The following is a 17,306-nucleotide window of genomic DNA, read 5'->3' as shown; positions in this document are numbered from 1 at the left end:
AGGGGAGAGAGAGAGCAAAAGAGAGGGGAAAGAGAGGGGAGAGAGAGCACAAAAGAGAGGAGAGAGAACAAAAGAGAGGGGAAAGAGAGAGCAAAAGAGAGTAGAGAGAGAGCAAAAGAGAGGAGAGAGAGAGAGCAAAAGAGAGGAGAGAGAGAGCAAAAGAGAGGAGAGAGAGAGCAAAAGAGAGGAGAGAGAGCAAAAGAGAGGAGAGAGAGCAAAAGAGAGGGGAGAAAGAGAGAGCAAATGAGAGGGGAGAAAGAGAGAGCAAAAGAGAGGGGAGAGAGAGAGAGCAAAAGAGAGGGGAGAGAGAGCAAAAGAGAGGGGAGAGAGAGCAAAAGAGAGGGGAGAGGGAGAGAGCAAAAGAGAGGGGAAAGAGAGCAAAAGAGAGGGGGGAGAGAGCAAAAGAGAGGGGAGAGAGAGAGAGCAAAAGAGAGGAGAGAGAGGGAGCAAAAGAGAGGGGAGAGAGAGAGCAAAAGAGAGGGGAGAGAGAGAGAGGGAGAGCAAAAGAGAGGGGAGAGAGAGAGAGCAAAAGAAAGGGGAGAGAGAGAGTAAAAGAGAGGGGAGAGAGAGAGCAAAAGAGAGGGGAGAGAGAGAGCAAAAGAGAGGGGGGAGAGAGAGCAAAAGAGTGGGGGGAGAGAGAGCAAAAGGGGTGGTGAAAGAATCCACCTGGATGGACTCTTTCACCACCCTGCTTTTTTTGGAATCCACCTGGATACAGCATAAGCTGCATCCAGGTGGATTCCAAAAATGGCAGGGTGGTTCTGTCACCACAATAGACTGCCCTTCCGAAACTGGCAGGGTGGTTCGGTGGTTCCATCACCAAAATAGACTGCCCTCTGGGCAGTCTTTCCCACTAGTAGTGCTAATAACAGATTTAGCATTATTCAGGATTAAATCACAAACTAATGTTACACAGTTACTTATCTAGACAAAAGTTCAGGTATAACTAACTGAGAGCAATATATTAAGAAGACATACTAGTCAATATATAGCCATGCTTTTCACCAGTCCTATGACAGTACTTGCGGAAAAGGTGAAATGTATGGAGGAATAGCCTGTGGATAATTTAAATTAAAGGGGAATGAAATCCCAAAAAAATATTTCATGATTCAGATAGAGCATGTCATTTTAAACAACTTTGTAATTTACTTCTATTATCAAATTTTCTTCTGTTGAAAAGCTAAGGAGTTTGCACGTGTGTGGAGCACTATATGGCAGCAGTTTTGCAAGAATGTTATCCATTTACAAGAGCACTATTTCCTGCCACATAGTGCTCCAAATACCTTCCCAGATTTCTCTTTAACAAAATATACCATATGAATGAAGCAAATTTGCCAGGAGAAGTACATTTTGTTTGTTCTCTTGGTTTCTTTTTTTGAAAAGCAGAGGCCTATGCTTAGAAACCGGCAAATTTCTGGAGCACTATATTGCAGCAGTTTTGTAAGAATGTTATCCATTTGCAAGAGCACTAGAGGGCAGCCCTATTTCCTGCCCTATAGTGCTCCAGATGCCTACCTAGGTATCTCCTCAACACAGAATATCATGGGAACAAAGCAAATTTAATAATAGAAGTAAATTGGAAACCTTATTTTAAAATGGTTTGCTCTGTCTGAATCAAAAAATACATTTTTGGGGTTTCATATCCCTTAAATTGTGGTTATTGTGGTGCATACAGTGTGATTGAGCATCAGAAGGATTTCCACGCTGGGGAAACGTATTGTGATTTCATGATTCAGAAAGAGATTTTACAATTTTAGGCAACTTTCCAATTTGCGTCTAATATCAAATTTACTTTACTTTGTTCTCTTGGTGTTGAAGATCATATCTAGATGGGCTCAGGAGTGCACAAGAGTCCGAAAAACTATATGGCAGCAGGGATTGTAACAATGTTTTTAAAAATGTTATATATTGTTGAGAGCTTAAAGGGATACTGAACCCAAATTTTTCTTTTGTTATTCAGATAGAGCATGCAATTTTAAGCAACTCTCTAATTTACTCCTAGTATCCAATTTTTCTTCGTTCTCTTGCTATCTTTATTTGAAAAAGAAAGTCCATAACCCTGGAAAGCACTTATTTATTGGTGGATGACCAATCAGCAAGAACAACCCAGGTTGTTCACCAAAAATGGTCCGGCATCTAAACTTACATTCTTGCTTTTCGAATAAAGATACCAAGAGAATGAAGAACATTTGATAATAGGAGTAAATTAGAAAGTTGCTTTAAAATTGCATGCTTTATCTGAATCACAAAAGAAAAAATTTGGGTTCGGTGTCCCTTTAATAGCAGCAGTGGTTGCAAAAATGTATAACATTGTTACAAATTTTAGGGCCAATCACAATCTTTAAGAAATGTTTTTCTACAAAATGCACCGTTAAAGTCTATGGATACTTTTTTAAATCATTGAGCTTTTTCAAAGTTTTGTGATTGACTCAATTATTGCAAACACTGTTGCTATATAGTGCTCAAGATATGTGCACACTCCTGAGTCTACCTAGATATGCTCTTTAAAGAATTATACCAAAAGAACAAAGAACATTTCATAACAAATACATTGGGAAGGTGTCTAAAATGGCATGCTTTTGATTTTGCCTTTCATGTACCTTTAAAGGGACAGTAAACATTCAAAATTATTCAGTAAGTATCAAACATGTTTGCTTTAAACATTTAATATTTTTTAGACTGAATAGCAGTTTCTCTGTTGTTGCTATTAAAAAATAACTTTTATACTCACACTTTGCCTACAAAGTTGGAGTATATGTTTCATTTATATTGATTTGAAGGAGTATTGTCAATTAAAATGTGATAGCCCGCCCTATATATTCCCTCAGCGCTTGCTTCGTGTTTGGACTGTGCAGTTTGCTCTCAAATATACACACTCGATCATAATGCTTACTGCATTGTGAGTGTGACTAATTGATTTTAACCCCTTAGACTTGAATGAGTAGGGGAAAAAAGATGTTTAAAAATATCAGAATACACCAAGCTTTTACCATATAATATTAAATATTCTTGCTAGAACAAGCACTAAAAACACACTTGGCTCTATTCACAAATAGATGAATTGCAGGTGAATTGTAGGTGATTTTAAATATTTTATTATAGGGACAGTGTAGACAAAATTAAACTTTTGTTCTTCAAATAAGCCATGCAATTTTAAATAACTTTCCAATTTTATCATCTAATTTGCTTTGTTCATCTGGTATTCTTTATTGAAAGCTAAACCTAGGTAGGCTCATATGCAAATTTTTAAGCCCTTGAAGGTTGCCTCTTATCTCAGTTCAGAGCTTAACAGCGCTAGTTCATATGTGCCATATAGACAACATTGTGGTCACTACATAGAGTCACCTAGGAGTCAGCACTGATGGGCTAAAATGCAAGCCTGTCAAAAGAACTGAGATAAGGAGGCAGTTTGCAGATGCTTAAATACAAGGTAATCACAGAGGTAAAAAGTGTATTAATTTAACAGTGTTGGTTAAGAGAAACTGGGGATTGGGTAATAAAGGGATTATCTATCTTTTTAAACAATAACATTTCTGGAGTAGACTGTCCCTTTTATCTATGCATTATCAAGGGCCAAACCCAGTGAGTAGCATATACTATTGAGCGAATAGCCAATTATTTTGCATGTTAGTTAAAGGGACAGTCTATTCCAAAAAATGTATTGTTTAAAAACATAGATAACGCTTTTACTACCCATATCCCAGCATCGCACAACTAACAATGTTATATTAATATACTTTATAAGCTTTAAACATCTAGATTTCTGCCTGTTTTAAGCCCATTTAGGCTGCCTTAATCACAGGACATTTTTATGGCTTTTCCGAACAAGATACTGCTAGTTCATTTGGATATAGATAACATTGTGCTCACTCCCGTGGACTTATTCATGAGTCTGCACTAAATGCAAATCTGTAAGTAGAAATAAGATATGGGGGCAGTCTGAAGAGGCTTAGATAGAAGGTAATCACAGAGGTAAAAAGTATATGGTTGTGCAAAACTGGTGAATGGGTAAAAGAGGGATTATCTATCTTTTTAACCCCTTAATGACCAAGGACGTACGCCACACGTCCTCAAAAAAAATACAGTTAATGACCGAGGACGTGTGGCGTACGTCCTTGGTCTGGAAAGCAGATGGAAGCGATCCTGCTCGCTTCCAGCTGCTTTCCGGTTATTGCAGTGATGCCTCGATATGGAGGCATCCTGCAATAACCCCCCTTGGCCATCCGATGCAGAGAGAGCCACTCTGTGGCCCTCTCTGCACCGGACATCGGTGGCCGGTATCGTTGGTGGGTGGGAGCAAGTCTGGGAGGCGGGTGGGCGGCCATCGATGTGCCGAGTGGAGAGAAGGGGGGCGGGATCGGGGGTGGAACCGTCGGGAGCGCGCACGGGAGCGCGCGCGTGCACGGGGGGCGGCGGGCGGGCGCGTGCACGGGGCGGGAGCGGGAGGGAACTGCTACACTACGGAAAAATAAGGCTGTGAAAAGTTAAAATAAAAAGTTTTAAAATATTACAAATAAACAGCTAAGGGATCTGGAAGGGGTGGGGGGATGGTCTTGGGGGGGGGGGAAAGCTACACTACAGAAAAGGGATTTTTTTTAAAAAAAAAAAGGCACATTTGTTACTAAACTGGGTACTGGCAGACAGCTGCCAGTACCCAAGATGGCGCCCATTAAGGCAGAGGAGGAGGGTTAGAGAGCTGTTTGGTGGGGGATCAGTGAGGTTGGGGACTAAGGGGGGATCCTACACAGCAGCATATGTAAATATGCCAAAAAAAACAACAAAAAAAGCCCAAGTATAGCTTTTATTTTAGTACTGGCAGAGTTTCTGCCAGTACTTAAGATGGCGGGGACAATTGTGGAGTGGGGGAGGGAAGAGAGCTGTTTGGGAGGGATCAGGGGGTCTCATGTTTCAGGTGGGAGGCTGAGCTCTACACTAAAGCTAAAATTAACCCTGCAAGCTACATAATTAACCCCTTCACTGCTAGCCATAATACACGTGTGAAATGCAGCTGCATTTGGCGGCCTTCTAATTACCAAAAAGCAACGCCAAAGCCATATATGTCTGCTATTTCTGAACAAAGGGGATCCCAGAGAAGCATTTACAACCATTTGTGCCATAATTGCACAAGCTGTTTGTAAATGATTTCAGTGAGAAACCTAAAATTGTGAAAAATTTTACGTTTTTTTTAATTTGATCGCATTTGGCGGTGAAATGGTGGCATGAAATATACCAAAATTGGCCTAGATCAATACTTGGGGTTCTCTACTACACTACACTAAAGCTAAAAGTATCCCTAAAAGCTCCCTACATGCTCCATAATTAACCCCTTCACTGCTGGGCATAATACACGTGTAGTGCGCAGTGGCATTTAGCAGCCTTCTAATTACTAAAAAGCAACGCCAAAGCCATATATGTCTGCTATTTCTGAACAAAGGGGATCCCAGAGAAGCATTTACAACCATTTAAGCCATAATTGCACAAGCTGTTTGTAAATAATTTCAGTGAGAAACCAAAAGTTTGTGAAAAAATTAGTAAAAAAGTGAACGATTTTTTGTATTTAATCGCATTTGGCGGTGAAATGGTGGCATGAAATATACCAAAATGGGCCTAGATGAATACTTTGGGATGTCTACTAAAAAAAAATATATACATGTCAATGGTGATTCAGAGATTCCTGAAAGATATTAGTGTAATGTAACTAATCTAATGTAACTAGCTCTAATTTTGAAAAATAATGGTTTGGAAATAGCAAAGTGCTATTTGTATTTATGGCCCTATAACTTACAAAAAAAGCAAAGAACATGTAAACAGTGGGTATTTCTAAACTCAGGATAAAATTTAGAAACTATTTAGCATGGGTGTTTTTTGGTGGTTGTAGATGTGTAACAGATTTTGGGGGTCAAAGTTAGAAAAAGTGTGTTTTTTTCAATTTTTTCCTCATATTTTATAAAAAATTTTATAGTAAATTATAAGATATGATGAAAATAATGGTATCTTTAGAAAGCCCATTTAATGGCGAGAAAAACGGTATATAATATGTGTAGGTACAGTAAATGAGTAAGAGGAAAATTACAGCTAAACACAAACACTGCAGAAATGTAAAAATAGCCTTGGTCCCAAACGGACAGAAAATGGAAAAGTGCTGTGGTCATTAAGGGGTTAAGGAATAACAATTTTGAAAAAGACTGTCCATTTAAGTGTAGTATGATACAGAAGAAAAACATAAAGAAAGAAAGAAAGAAAAACAGTAAATTACCAGGCCTTTCTACTTTGATAACTTCAGCTCCAAGGTCTCCAAGAATCATTGTTGCAAATGGTCCAGCAAGTACCCTGTGGGTTATATTTACAATGAAGAGTTAGAGATCACTTTTTTTATGAAATAACAAAATGTATGCTTACCTGATAAATTTCTTTCTTTCCGGACATGGAGAGTCCACAACGTCATTCTAATTACTAGTGGGAATATCACTACTGGCCAGCAGGAGGAAGCAAAGAGCACCACAGCAAAACTGTTAAGTGTCACTCCCCTACCCATAATCCCCAGTTATTCGACCGGGATGAAATTCAAGCCCACTCCCCGGGATGAAATGTCTGTCTGCTCAGGGAATCTGCTTCTTGGGTGGTAACTAGCCATAGAACAAGCTATTACGCTATTGTTCGTTCCCAGGTTGAGCGCTTGTCTCTTTTTATTCAGGAAATCTGCTTTTATTTATGCAAATTATGACACTTAGGGAAGTCTCCCAAAGTCTGATGCTGGAATCCAGATGAGGACCCGGTGCTCAGTGTGCCTAGAGGGATATGGCTGCACCTCACTGACGAGGCACACAATATGCCGAATCGTACGTCTGGGGTTTTGCTGTTTCTCTTGTTCAGAGAAAGATTGCCTGGTATTTCGGGGCTGCACTGTACTGTGAAGTCAGGATCAGACTGATATGCTTCAGGAAAGTTCTTCTCTGTGAAAGGCACATGTTGAGCAAAAAGAGGCTGCTTCTAGGGTGGTAACTAGCCATAGAACAAGCTATTATGCTATTGTTCATTCCCAGGTTGAGCGCTTCTCTCTTTTTATTCAGGAAATCTGCTTCCCAGTTGTCAACTCCAGGAATGTGGATGGCAGAAAGACAACAATTGTGATCTTCTGCCCACTGAATAATCCATGCCACCTCCTTCATAGCTAAGGAACTCCGAGTTCCTCCCTGGTGGTTGATGTAAGCCACTGAGGTGATGTTGTCCGACTGAAACCTGATAAACCGGCTAAGGACAATTGAGGTCAAGCCATCCGAGCATTGTAAATCGCTCTCAATTCCAAGATTTTATGGGGAGACTCCTCCCAAGTCCATAGTCCCTGCACCTTTAACGAGTCCCAGACTGCTCCCCAGCCTAGCGTCTGTGGTCACAATCCCCCAGGAAGGTCTCCAGAAGCATGTGCCCTGAGACAGATGGACCAGAGAAAGCCACCACGGGAGAGAGTCTCTTGTCGACTGGTCTAGATATATCCTCAGACAGATCCGAATGGTCTCCGTTCCATTGTCTGAGCATGCATAATTGCAGAGCTCTCAAATGGAATCGTGCAAAGGGAATAATGTCCATGGAAGCGACCATCAGACCAATTACCTCCATATATTGAGCCACTGATGGCCGAACAGTAGACTGTAGAGAGAGGCAAAAGGAGAGAATTCTGGATTTTCTGACCTCGTTCAGCAAAATTTTCATAGATAGGGAATCTATTATGGTCCCTAAGAAAACCACCCTTGTAGCTGGAACAAGAGAACTCTTTTTCAGATTCACGTTCCAATTGTGGGAATGTAGAAAAGACAACAAGATCTCTGTATGAGAGTTTGCTTGTTGAAAAGATGGCGTCTGAACCAATATATCGTCCAGGAATGGCGCCACTGCAATTCCCCGAGACCTGATCACTGCCAAGGGAGCCCCCAGAACCTTTGAGAAAATTCTGGGAGCTGTTCAAGGCCAAACGGAAGAGCCACAAACAAAGTGTTTGTCTAGAAAGGCGAATCTCAGGAATTTGTGATGATCTCTTTGGATGGGAACATGAAGATACGCGTCCTTCGTGTCTATGGTCGTCATGAACTGACCCTCTTGGACCAAAGGAAGAATGTTTTCCATTTTGACGGACGGTACCCTGAGAAACTTGTTGAGACACTTTAGGTCTAAAATGAGTCAAAAAAGTTCCCTCTTTTTTGGGCACCACAAACAGATTTGAATAGAATCCTAGACCCTGTTCCCTTACTGGAACTGGAACAATGACTCCCAGGGAGGAAAGGTCCTGAACGCAGTTCAAGTATGCCTCCTTTAACAGTACACAAAGGTGTTCAAACTTAAATCTGAAGTTTACTTCTTCAGTATCAGATGAAGAAATAATACTGTCCTAATCTGAGATTTCACCCTCAGAGGCTACTGACGTATCCTCCTCATCAGACCTATGAGGGAGGGCAACCTGCGTAGCAGTAGGTGGAACGGAAACCTTAATATCTGAATGTCTAATTTTCCTCTTTCCCATCATAGGAAAAGCAGATAATGCTGCAGATACCACAGAAGATACTTGTGCAGCAAAATCTGCAGGCAAATAAACTGCTCCAGGAGACTGAGAGAAAATGCAGGGCACTGTATGTGACGCCATAGAGGCTTGGGACGTTTGAGGAGAAAGCTGTGGCATTGCCTGAAAAGCATCATCCTGAGAGACATTGGGCTCAGCGGGCAACAATTTATCTTTAAATTGAAGTGTTCTAGCTAAGCATGCAGCACAGAATTGCATAGGCAAAACAATGTGTGCCTCTAGGCATAACAAGCATTTGTCAAAAGACACAGAGTCTTCCATGTCCATAATATTAAATACAAAATTCCCCAAATTGTAGACATTTTTTATATACACTGTCACTTTAAGAATTTTTAATACCACAGCCGCTTAACATTATGTAAAAAATATTTAAAATAATAAACCAATCAGGCTGAGGTGCCTTACCGTAACACTTATACACAATTTGGCTGCCAGAAGTCTCTAAAACGATCATATAGTAGATCGACTCTGAAGAGACTGAAATTCAATGACGCCGCTCCGCGAATAGTCGACAGCAGAGAGAAGTCACATGACCGGCAGAGAGGAAACTACACTCAAGCAGTCTTTCAGCCTGTTCTAGCTACGCAAGCAAAGAAAACTAACTGACACATTTTAAGTTTATACATAAATCCCTGTATAAAACATAAGCCCTACACACATACTAATATTATAAGTATTTCAACAAAATTAGCCAAAAGAGGAAAAACGTCCCAATAAAGGGAAGATTAACCCCTAGTCTCAATATACATAATGTGCCTGCCCACTGCCAAAAAGAATCATGTATAAAGGGTTTTAAAAATGTCCCAATCTAGTGCATATTAAATATTTTTTTGAAGTGCAAGTCTCCAAGACCTAGAAGACAAAAGCACTTACAGTCTAGCTGTGCGGCAGGAAGACAGCTCACAAGGCGTGAAAGAACACATTCTCCTTACAGAGACCTGTAGAAAAAGAAAGAACAGAGTAACCAACTCTGGCTTTCTGTACCATGGGCAGCAATGTGTTAGGAAGTGGTGAGGTAGTCCTTGCTTTGTTTCCTAACTGCTTAAAAGCCACCACTACTCTACTGAAGAGATTGATGTGGACTCAGCTAAACCCAAATTCTTGCTTGCAGGGAAAAGTACCTGAAAAAGGAATTCATTTCTTCAGACACCAAACTTCCCCCTCCTCCATTGACAGAGGCAAAGAGAATGACTGGGGATTATGGGTAAGGGAGTGAAACTTAACAGCTTTGCTGTGGTGCTCTTTGCTTTCTCCTGCTAGCCAGGAGTGATATTACCACTAGTAATTGGAATGACGTAGTGGACTCTCCATATCTTAGGAAAGAAATTAGCAATATTTCTCCAACATTGGTGTGTCCGGTCCACGGCGTCATCCTTACTTGTGGGATATCTCTTCCCCAACAGGAAATGGCAAAGAGTCCCAGCAAAGCTGGCCATATAGTCCCTCCTAGGCTCCGCCCACCCCAGTCATTCTCTTTGCCGTTGCACAGGCAACATCTCCAAGGAGATGGTTAAGAGTTTTTTGGTGTTTAAATGTAGTTTTTATTCTTCTATCAAGTGTTTGCTATTTTAAAATAGTGCTGCAATGTACTATTTACTCGGAAACAGAAAAGGATGAAGATTTCTGTTTGTGAGAGGAAGATGATTTTAGCAGACAGTAACTAAAATCGATTGCTGTTTCCACATAGGACTGTTGAGATGAAGTAACTTCAGTTGGGGGAAACAGTTAGCAGACTTTTCTGCTTAAGGTATGACTAGCCATATTTCTAACAAGACCATGTAATGCTGGAAGGCTGTCATTTCCCCTCATGGGGACCGGTAAGCCATTTTCTTAGTCAAACAAACAGAATAAAGGGCTTAATATGGGCTAAAAAACTGGTAGACATTTTTATGGGCTAAATCGATTGCTTTATTTGGGCATTTTATTCATATTTATGCTGACAATTTGCATTTATAAACTTGGGGAACGTTTATTAAACGGCAGGCACTATGTTAGACACCTTTTCCAGTCAGGGGGCCTTCCTAGTTGTAGACTGAGCCTCATTTTCGCGCCATTACTGCGCAGTTGTTTTTTGAGAGCAGAGCATGCAGATGCATGTGTGAGGATCTGAAATTTGCTGGAAAAGCTTCTAGAAGGCATCAATTGGTATCGTATTCCCCTCTGGGCTTGGTTGGGTCTCAGCAAAGGCTATAGCTGGGACTGTATAGGGGTTAAATTTGTAAACGGCTCCGGTTCCGTTATTTTAAGGGTTAAAGCTCTGAAATTTGGTGTGCAATACTCTTAATGCTTTAAGACACTGTGGTGAAATTTTGGTAATTTTTGAATAATTCCTTCATACTTTTTCACATATTCAGTAATAAAGTGTTTTCTGTTTAAAATTTAAAGAGACAGTAACGGTTTTGTTTTAAAACGTTTTTTGTGCTTTGTTGACAAGTTTAAGCCTGTTTAACATGTCTGTGCCTTCGGATAAGCTATGTTCTATATGTATGAAAGCCAATGTGTCTCCCCATTTAAATTTATGTGATAATTGTGCCATAGCGTCCAAACAAAGTAAGGACAGTACTGCCACAGATAATGAAATTGCCCAAGATGATTCCTCAGATGAGGGGAGTAAACATGATACTACATCATCTCCTACTGTGTCTACACCAGTTTTGCCCACACAGGAGGCCCCTAGTACATCTAGTGCGCCAATGCTTATTACCATGCAACAATTAACGGCTGTAATGGATAACTCCATAGCAAATATTTTATCCAAAATGCCTACTTATCAGAGAAAGCGCGATTGCTCTGTTTTAAACACTGAAGAGCAGGAGGGCGCTGATGATAATTTTTCTGTCATACCCTCACACCAATCTGAAGGGGCCATGAGGGAGGTTTTGTCAGATGGAGAAATTTCAGATTCAGGAAAAATTTCTCAACAAGCTGAACCTGATGTTGTGACATTTAAATTTAAATTAGAACATCTCCGCGCACTGCTTAAGGAGGTGTTATCTACTCTGGATGATTGTGACAACTTGGTCCTTCCAGAGAAATTATGCAAGATGGACAAGTTCCTAGAGGTTCCGGTGCACCCCGACGCTTTTCCTATACCCAAGCGGGTGGCGGACATAGTAAATAAGGAGTGGGAAAAGCCCGGCATACCTTTTGTTCCCCCCCCTATATTTAAGAAATTATTTCCTATGGTCGACCCCAGAAAGGACTTATGGCAGACAGTCCCTAAGGTCGAGGGGGCAGTTTCTACTCTAAACAAACGCACTACTATTCCTATCGAAGATAGTTGTGCTTTCAAAGATCCTATGGATAAAAAATTGGAGGGTTTGCTTAAAAAGATTTTTGTACAGCAAGGTTACCTTCTACAACCCATTTCGTGCATTGTTCCTGTCACTACAGCAGCGTGGTTCTGGTTCGAGGAACTAGAAAACTCGCTTAGTAGAGAGACTCCATATGAGGAGGATATGGACAGAGTTCACGCACTTAAGTTGGCTAACTCTTTTATTTTAGATGCCGCTTTGCAATTAGCTAGATTAGCGGCGAAAAATTCAGTGTTTGCTATCGTGGCGCGCAGAGCGCTTTGGCTAAAGTCTTGGTCAGCGGATGTGTCATCCAAGACAAAATTGCTTAACATCCCTTTCAAAGGTAAAACTCTATTTGGACCAGAATTGAAAGAGATTATTTCAGACATCACTGGGGGAAAGGGCCACGCCCTTCCACAAGATAGGCCTTTCAAGGCCAAAAATAAGTCTAATTTTCGTTCCTTTCGCAATTTCAGGAACGGACCGGCCTCTAATTCTGCATCCTCTAAGCAAGAGGGTAATGCCTCACAACCCAAACCAGCCTGGAAACCGATGCAAGGCTGGAACAAGGGTAAGCAGGCCAAGAAGCCTGCCGCTGCTAACAAAACAGCATGAAGGAGTAGCCCCCGATCCGGGACCGGATCTAGTGGGGGGCAGACTCTCTCTCTTTGCTCAGGCTTGGGCAAGAGATGTTCAGGATCCCTGGGCGCTAGAAATAGTTTCTCAAGGTTATCTCCTGGAATTCAGGGAACTACCCCCAAGGGGAAGGTTCCACATGTCTCACTTATCCTCAAACCAAATAAAGAGACAGGCGTTCTTACATTGTGTAGAAGACCTGTTAAAGATGGGAGTGATACACCCAGTTCCAATAAAGGAACAAGGAATGGGATTTTATTCCAATCTGTTCGTAGTTCCCAAAAAAGAGGGAACTTTCAGACCAATTTTGGATTTGAAGATCCAAAACAAATTTCTCAGGGTACCATCGTTCAAGATGGAAACCATTCGAACGATTCTACCCACTATCCAGGAAAGTCAATTAATGACTACCGTGGATCTAAAGGATGCGTACCTACATATTCCTATCCACAAAGAACATCATCAGTTCCTAAGGTTCGCTTTTCTGGACAAGCATTACCAGTTTGTGTCCCTCCCATTCGGGTTAGCCACTGCTCCAAGGATTTTCACAAAGGTACTAGGGTCCCTTCTAGCGGTTCTAAGACCGAGGGGCATTGCAGTAGTACCTTACTTGGACGACAATACAAGCGTCGTCCCTGTCAAAAGCAAAGGCTCATACAGACATAGTTATGGCCTTTCTCAGATCACACGGATGGAAGGTGAACATAGAAAAAAGTTCTCTGTCTCCGTCGACAAGAGTTCCCTTCTTGGGAACAATAATAGATTCCTTAGAAATGAGGATTTTTCTGACAGAGGTCAGAAAGTCAAAACTTCTAAGCTCTTGTCAGGTTCTTCATTCTGTTCCTCGTCCTTCCATAGCGCAGTGCATGGAAGTAGTAGGGTTGATGGTTGCAGCAATGGACATAGTTCCTTTTGCACGAATTCATCTAAGACCATTACAACTGTGCATGCTCAAACAGTGGAATGGGGACTATACAGACTTGTCTCCAATGATTCAAGTAGATCAGAAGACCAGAGATTCAATCCGTTGGTGGCTGACCCTGGACCATCTGTCCCAGGGAATGAGCTTCCGCAGACCAGAGTGGGTCATTGTCACGACCGACGCCAGTCTAGTGGGCTGGGGCGCGGTCTGGGAATCCCTGAAAGCTCAGGGTCTATGGTCTCGGGAAGAGTCTCTTCTCCCGATAAACATTCTGGAACTGAGAGTGATATTCAATGCTCTCAGGGCTTGGCCTCAACTAGCAAAGGCCAGATTCATAAGGTTCCAATCAGACAACATGACGACCGTTGCGTATATCAATCATCAGGGGGGAACAAGGAGTTCCCTGGCGATGAAAGAAGTGACCAAAATAATTCAATGGGCAGAGGATCACTCCTGCCACCTGTCTGCGATCCACATCCCAGGTGTGGAAAACTGGGAGGCGGATTTTCTGAGTCGTCAGACATTCCATCCGGCGGAGTGGGAACTCCACCCGGAGATCTTTGCCCAAATAACTCAATTATGGGGCATTCCAGACATGGATCTGATGGCGTCTCGTCAGAACTTCAAGGTTCCTTGCTACGGGTCCAGATCCAGGGATCCCAAGGCGACTCTAATAGATGCACTAGTAGCACCTTGGACCTTCAACCTAGCTTATGTATTTCCACTGTTTCCTCTCATTCCCAGGCTGGTAGCCAGGATCAATCAGGAGAGGGCCTCGGTGATCTTGATAGCTCCTGCGTGGCCACGCAGGACTTGGTATGCAGACCTGGTGAATATGTCATCGGTTCCACCATGAAAGCTACCTTTGAGACAGGACCTTCTTGTTCAGGGTCCATTCGAACATCCAAATCTGGTCTCCCTCCAGCTGACGGCTTGGAGATTGAACGCTTGATTCTATCGAAGCGTGGGTTTTCAGATTCTGTGATAGATACTCTGGTTCAGGCCAGAAAACCAGTAACTAGAAAGATTTACCATAAAATATGGAAAAGATATATCTGTTGGTGTGAATCCAAAGGATTCCCATGGAATAAGATAAAAATTCCTAAGATTCTCTCCTTTCTACAAGAAGATTTGGAGAAAGGATTATCTGCAAGTTCTCTAAAGGGACAGATCTCTGCTTTATCTGTCTTACTACACAAAAGACTGGCAGCTGTGCCAGATGTTCAAGCATTTGTTCAGGCTCTGGTTAGGATCAAGCCTGTTTACAGACCTTTGACTCTTCCCTGGAGTCTAAATCTAGTTCTTTCAGTTCTTCAAGGGGTTCCGTTTGAACCTTTACATTCCATAGATATTAAGTTACTATCTTGGAAAGTTTTGTGTTTGGTTGCAATTTCTTCTGCTAGAAGAGTTTCAGAGTTATCTGCTCTGCAGTGTTCTCCGCCCTATCTGGTGTTCCATGCAGATAAGGTGGTTTTGCGTACTAAGCCTGGTTTTCTTCCTAAGGTTGTTTCTAACAAATATATTAACCAGGAGATAGTTGTACCTTCTTTATGTCCGAATTCAGTTTCAAAGAAGGAACGTTTGTTACACAATTTGGACGTAGTCCGTGCTCTAAAATTCTATTTAGAGGCTACAAAAGATTTCAGACAAACATCTTCCTTGTTTGTTGTTTATTCTGGTAAAAGGAGAGGTCAAAAAGCGACTTCTACCTCTCTTTCCTTTTGGCTTAAAAGCATCATCCGATTGGCTTATGAGACTGCCGGACGGCAGCCTCCTGAAAGAATCACAGCTCACTCCACTAGGGCTGTGGCTTCCACATGGGCCTTCAAGAACGAGGCTTCTGTTGACCAGATATGTAAGGCAGCGACTTGGTCTTCACTGCACACTTTTGCCAAATTTTACAAATTTGATACTTTTGCTTCTTCGGAGGCTATTTTTGGGAGAAAGGTTTTGCAAGCTGTGGTGCCTTCCGTTTAGGTAACCTGATTTGCTCCCTCCCTTCATCTGTGTCCTAAAGCTTTGGTATTGGTTCCCACAAGTAAGGATGACGCCGTGGACCGGACACACCAATGTTGGAGAAAACAGAATTTATGCTTACCTGATAAATTACTTTCTCCAACGGTGTGTCCGGTCCACGGCCCGCCCTGGTTTTTTAATCAGGTCTGATGAATTATTTTCTCTAACTACAGTCACCACGGTACCATATGGTTTCTCCTATATATATTTCCTCCTGTCCGTCGGTCGAATGACTGGGGTGGGCGGAGCCTAGGAGGGACTATATGGCCAGCTTTGCTGGGACTCTTTGCCATTTCCTGTTGGGGAAGAGATATCCCACAAGTAAGGATGACGCCGTGGACCGGACACACCGTTGGAGAAAGTAATTTATCAGGTAAGCATAAATTCTGTTTTTTAATTGCAAAAGAATGACACCAAATATTCTCTAACACAGTTATTCTCAACTTTCTGCATGAACTTTATTGAAGGAGGCATAATATACATTTCTAGTCTAGCTGTAAGCAAGCATTTCATATAATGATCTTACATACATTAAAGGGATATGAAACCCAAAAATTTTCTTTCATGATTCAGTATGCGATTTTAAACAACTTTCTAAATTAAGTCTATAATTTTACTTTGTTCTTGTGGTATCTTTTGTTGAACAGCAGGGACGTAAGCTAAGGAGCCGGCCCATTTCTGGAGCACTATATGGCAGCAGTTTCACAAGAATGTTATCCATTTACAAGAGCACAAGATGACAGCACTATGTCCTGTCATGTAGTGCTCCAGATGCCTACCTATGTATCTTTTTAACACAGAATATCATGGGGATGAAGTAAATTAGAAACTTTTTTTTTTTATGGTATGCCCTGTCCCTTTAACAACAAAAAAAGGAAATGTATGCTTACCTGATAAATTTATTTCTTTTACGATATGACGAGTCCACGGATTTCATCCTTACTTACGGGACTACGCCTCCTGGTCAGCAGGAGGAGGCAAAGAGCACCCCAGCAGAGCTGTATATATAGCTCCTCCCTTCCCTCCCACTCCAGTAATTCGACCGAAGTTAGGAAGAGAAAGGAAAAGCCAAAGGTGCAGAGGTGACTGAAGTTTAACAAAAATAAATACATGGTGGGCCGTGGACTCGTCATATCATAAAATAAATAAATTTATCAGGTAAGCATAAATTTCCTTTTCTTTTACAAGATATGACGAGTCCACGGATTTCATCCTTACTTATGGGATACAATACCAAAGCTATAGGACACGGATGAAAGGGAGGGACAAGACAGGAACCTAAATGGAAGGCACCACTGCTTGAAGAACCTTTCTCCCAAAAACAGCCTCAGACGAGGCAAAAGTATAAAATTTGGAAAAAGTGTGAAGAGACGACCAAGTTGCAGCCTTGCAAATCTGTTCAACAGCAGCAGCATTTTAAAATGCCCATGAGGAAGCCACAGCCCTAGTAGAATGAACCGTAATTCTTTCAGGAGGCTGCTGTCCAGCAGTCTCATATGCCAAATGGATGATACTCTTCAGCCAAAAAGAAAGAGAGGTAGCTGTAGCTTTCTGGCCCCTACGTCTTCCAGAAAAAAACAACAAATAATGAAGATGATTGACAAAATTCTTTAGTCGCCTGTAAGTAAACCTTCAGGGCACGGACCACGTCCAAGTTATGTAACAGATGCTCCTTAGGACACAAGGAAGGAACAACAATTTCCTGATTAATATTCTTATTAGAAACAACCTTAGGAAGAAAACAAGGTTTGGTACGTAACACCACCTTATCAGAATGGAAAATAAGATAAGGAGAGTCACATTGTAAAGCTGAAAGCTCAGAAACTCTGCGAGCAGAGGAAATAGCAACCAAAAATAAAACTTT

At 41.7% G+C, this 17,306-nt stretch overlaps 1 protein-coding gene across 1 annotated transcript in view; it reads right to left on the bottom strand.

The window, feature by feature from the left end:
- The window catches only part of SUGCT (succinyl-CoA:glutarate-CoA transferase), a 1,111,985-nt gene that overhangs the window by 1,064,519 nt on the left and 30,160 nt on the right, over window positions 1-17,306 (bottom strand). The window contains exon 3 of the mRNA XM_053715817.1: window positions 6,257-6,330. Coding sequence (XP_053571792.1) covers window positions 6,257-6,330 — 74 coding nt within the window. The remainder of the gene's footprint in view (window positions 1-6,256; window positions 6,331-17,306) is intronic.

The sequence above is a fragment of the Bombina bombina genome, chromosome 5 (assembly GCF_027579735.1).
Source record: "Bombina bombina isolate aBomBom1 chromosome 5, aBomBom1.pri, whole genome shotgun sequence".
Lineage (NCBI taxonomy): Eukaryota > Metazoa > Chordata > Amphibia > Anura > Bombinatoridae > Bombina > Bombina bombina.
Note: the sequence above shows the minus strand (reverse complement) of the source record. Positions and strands in the feature narration are given on the sequence as shown.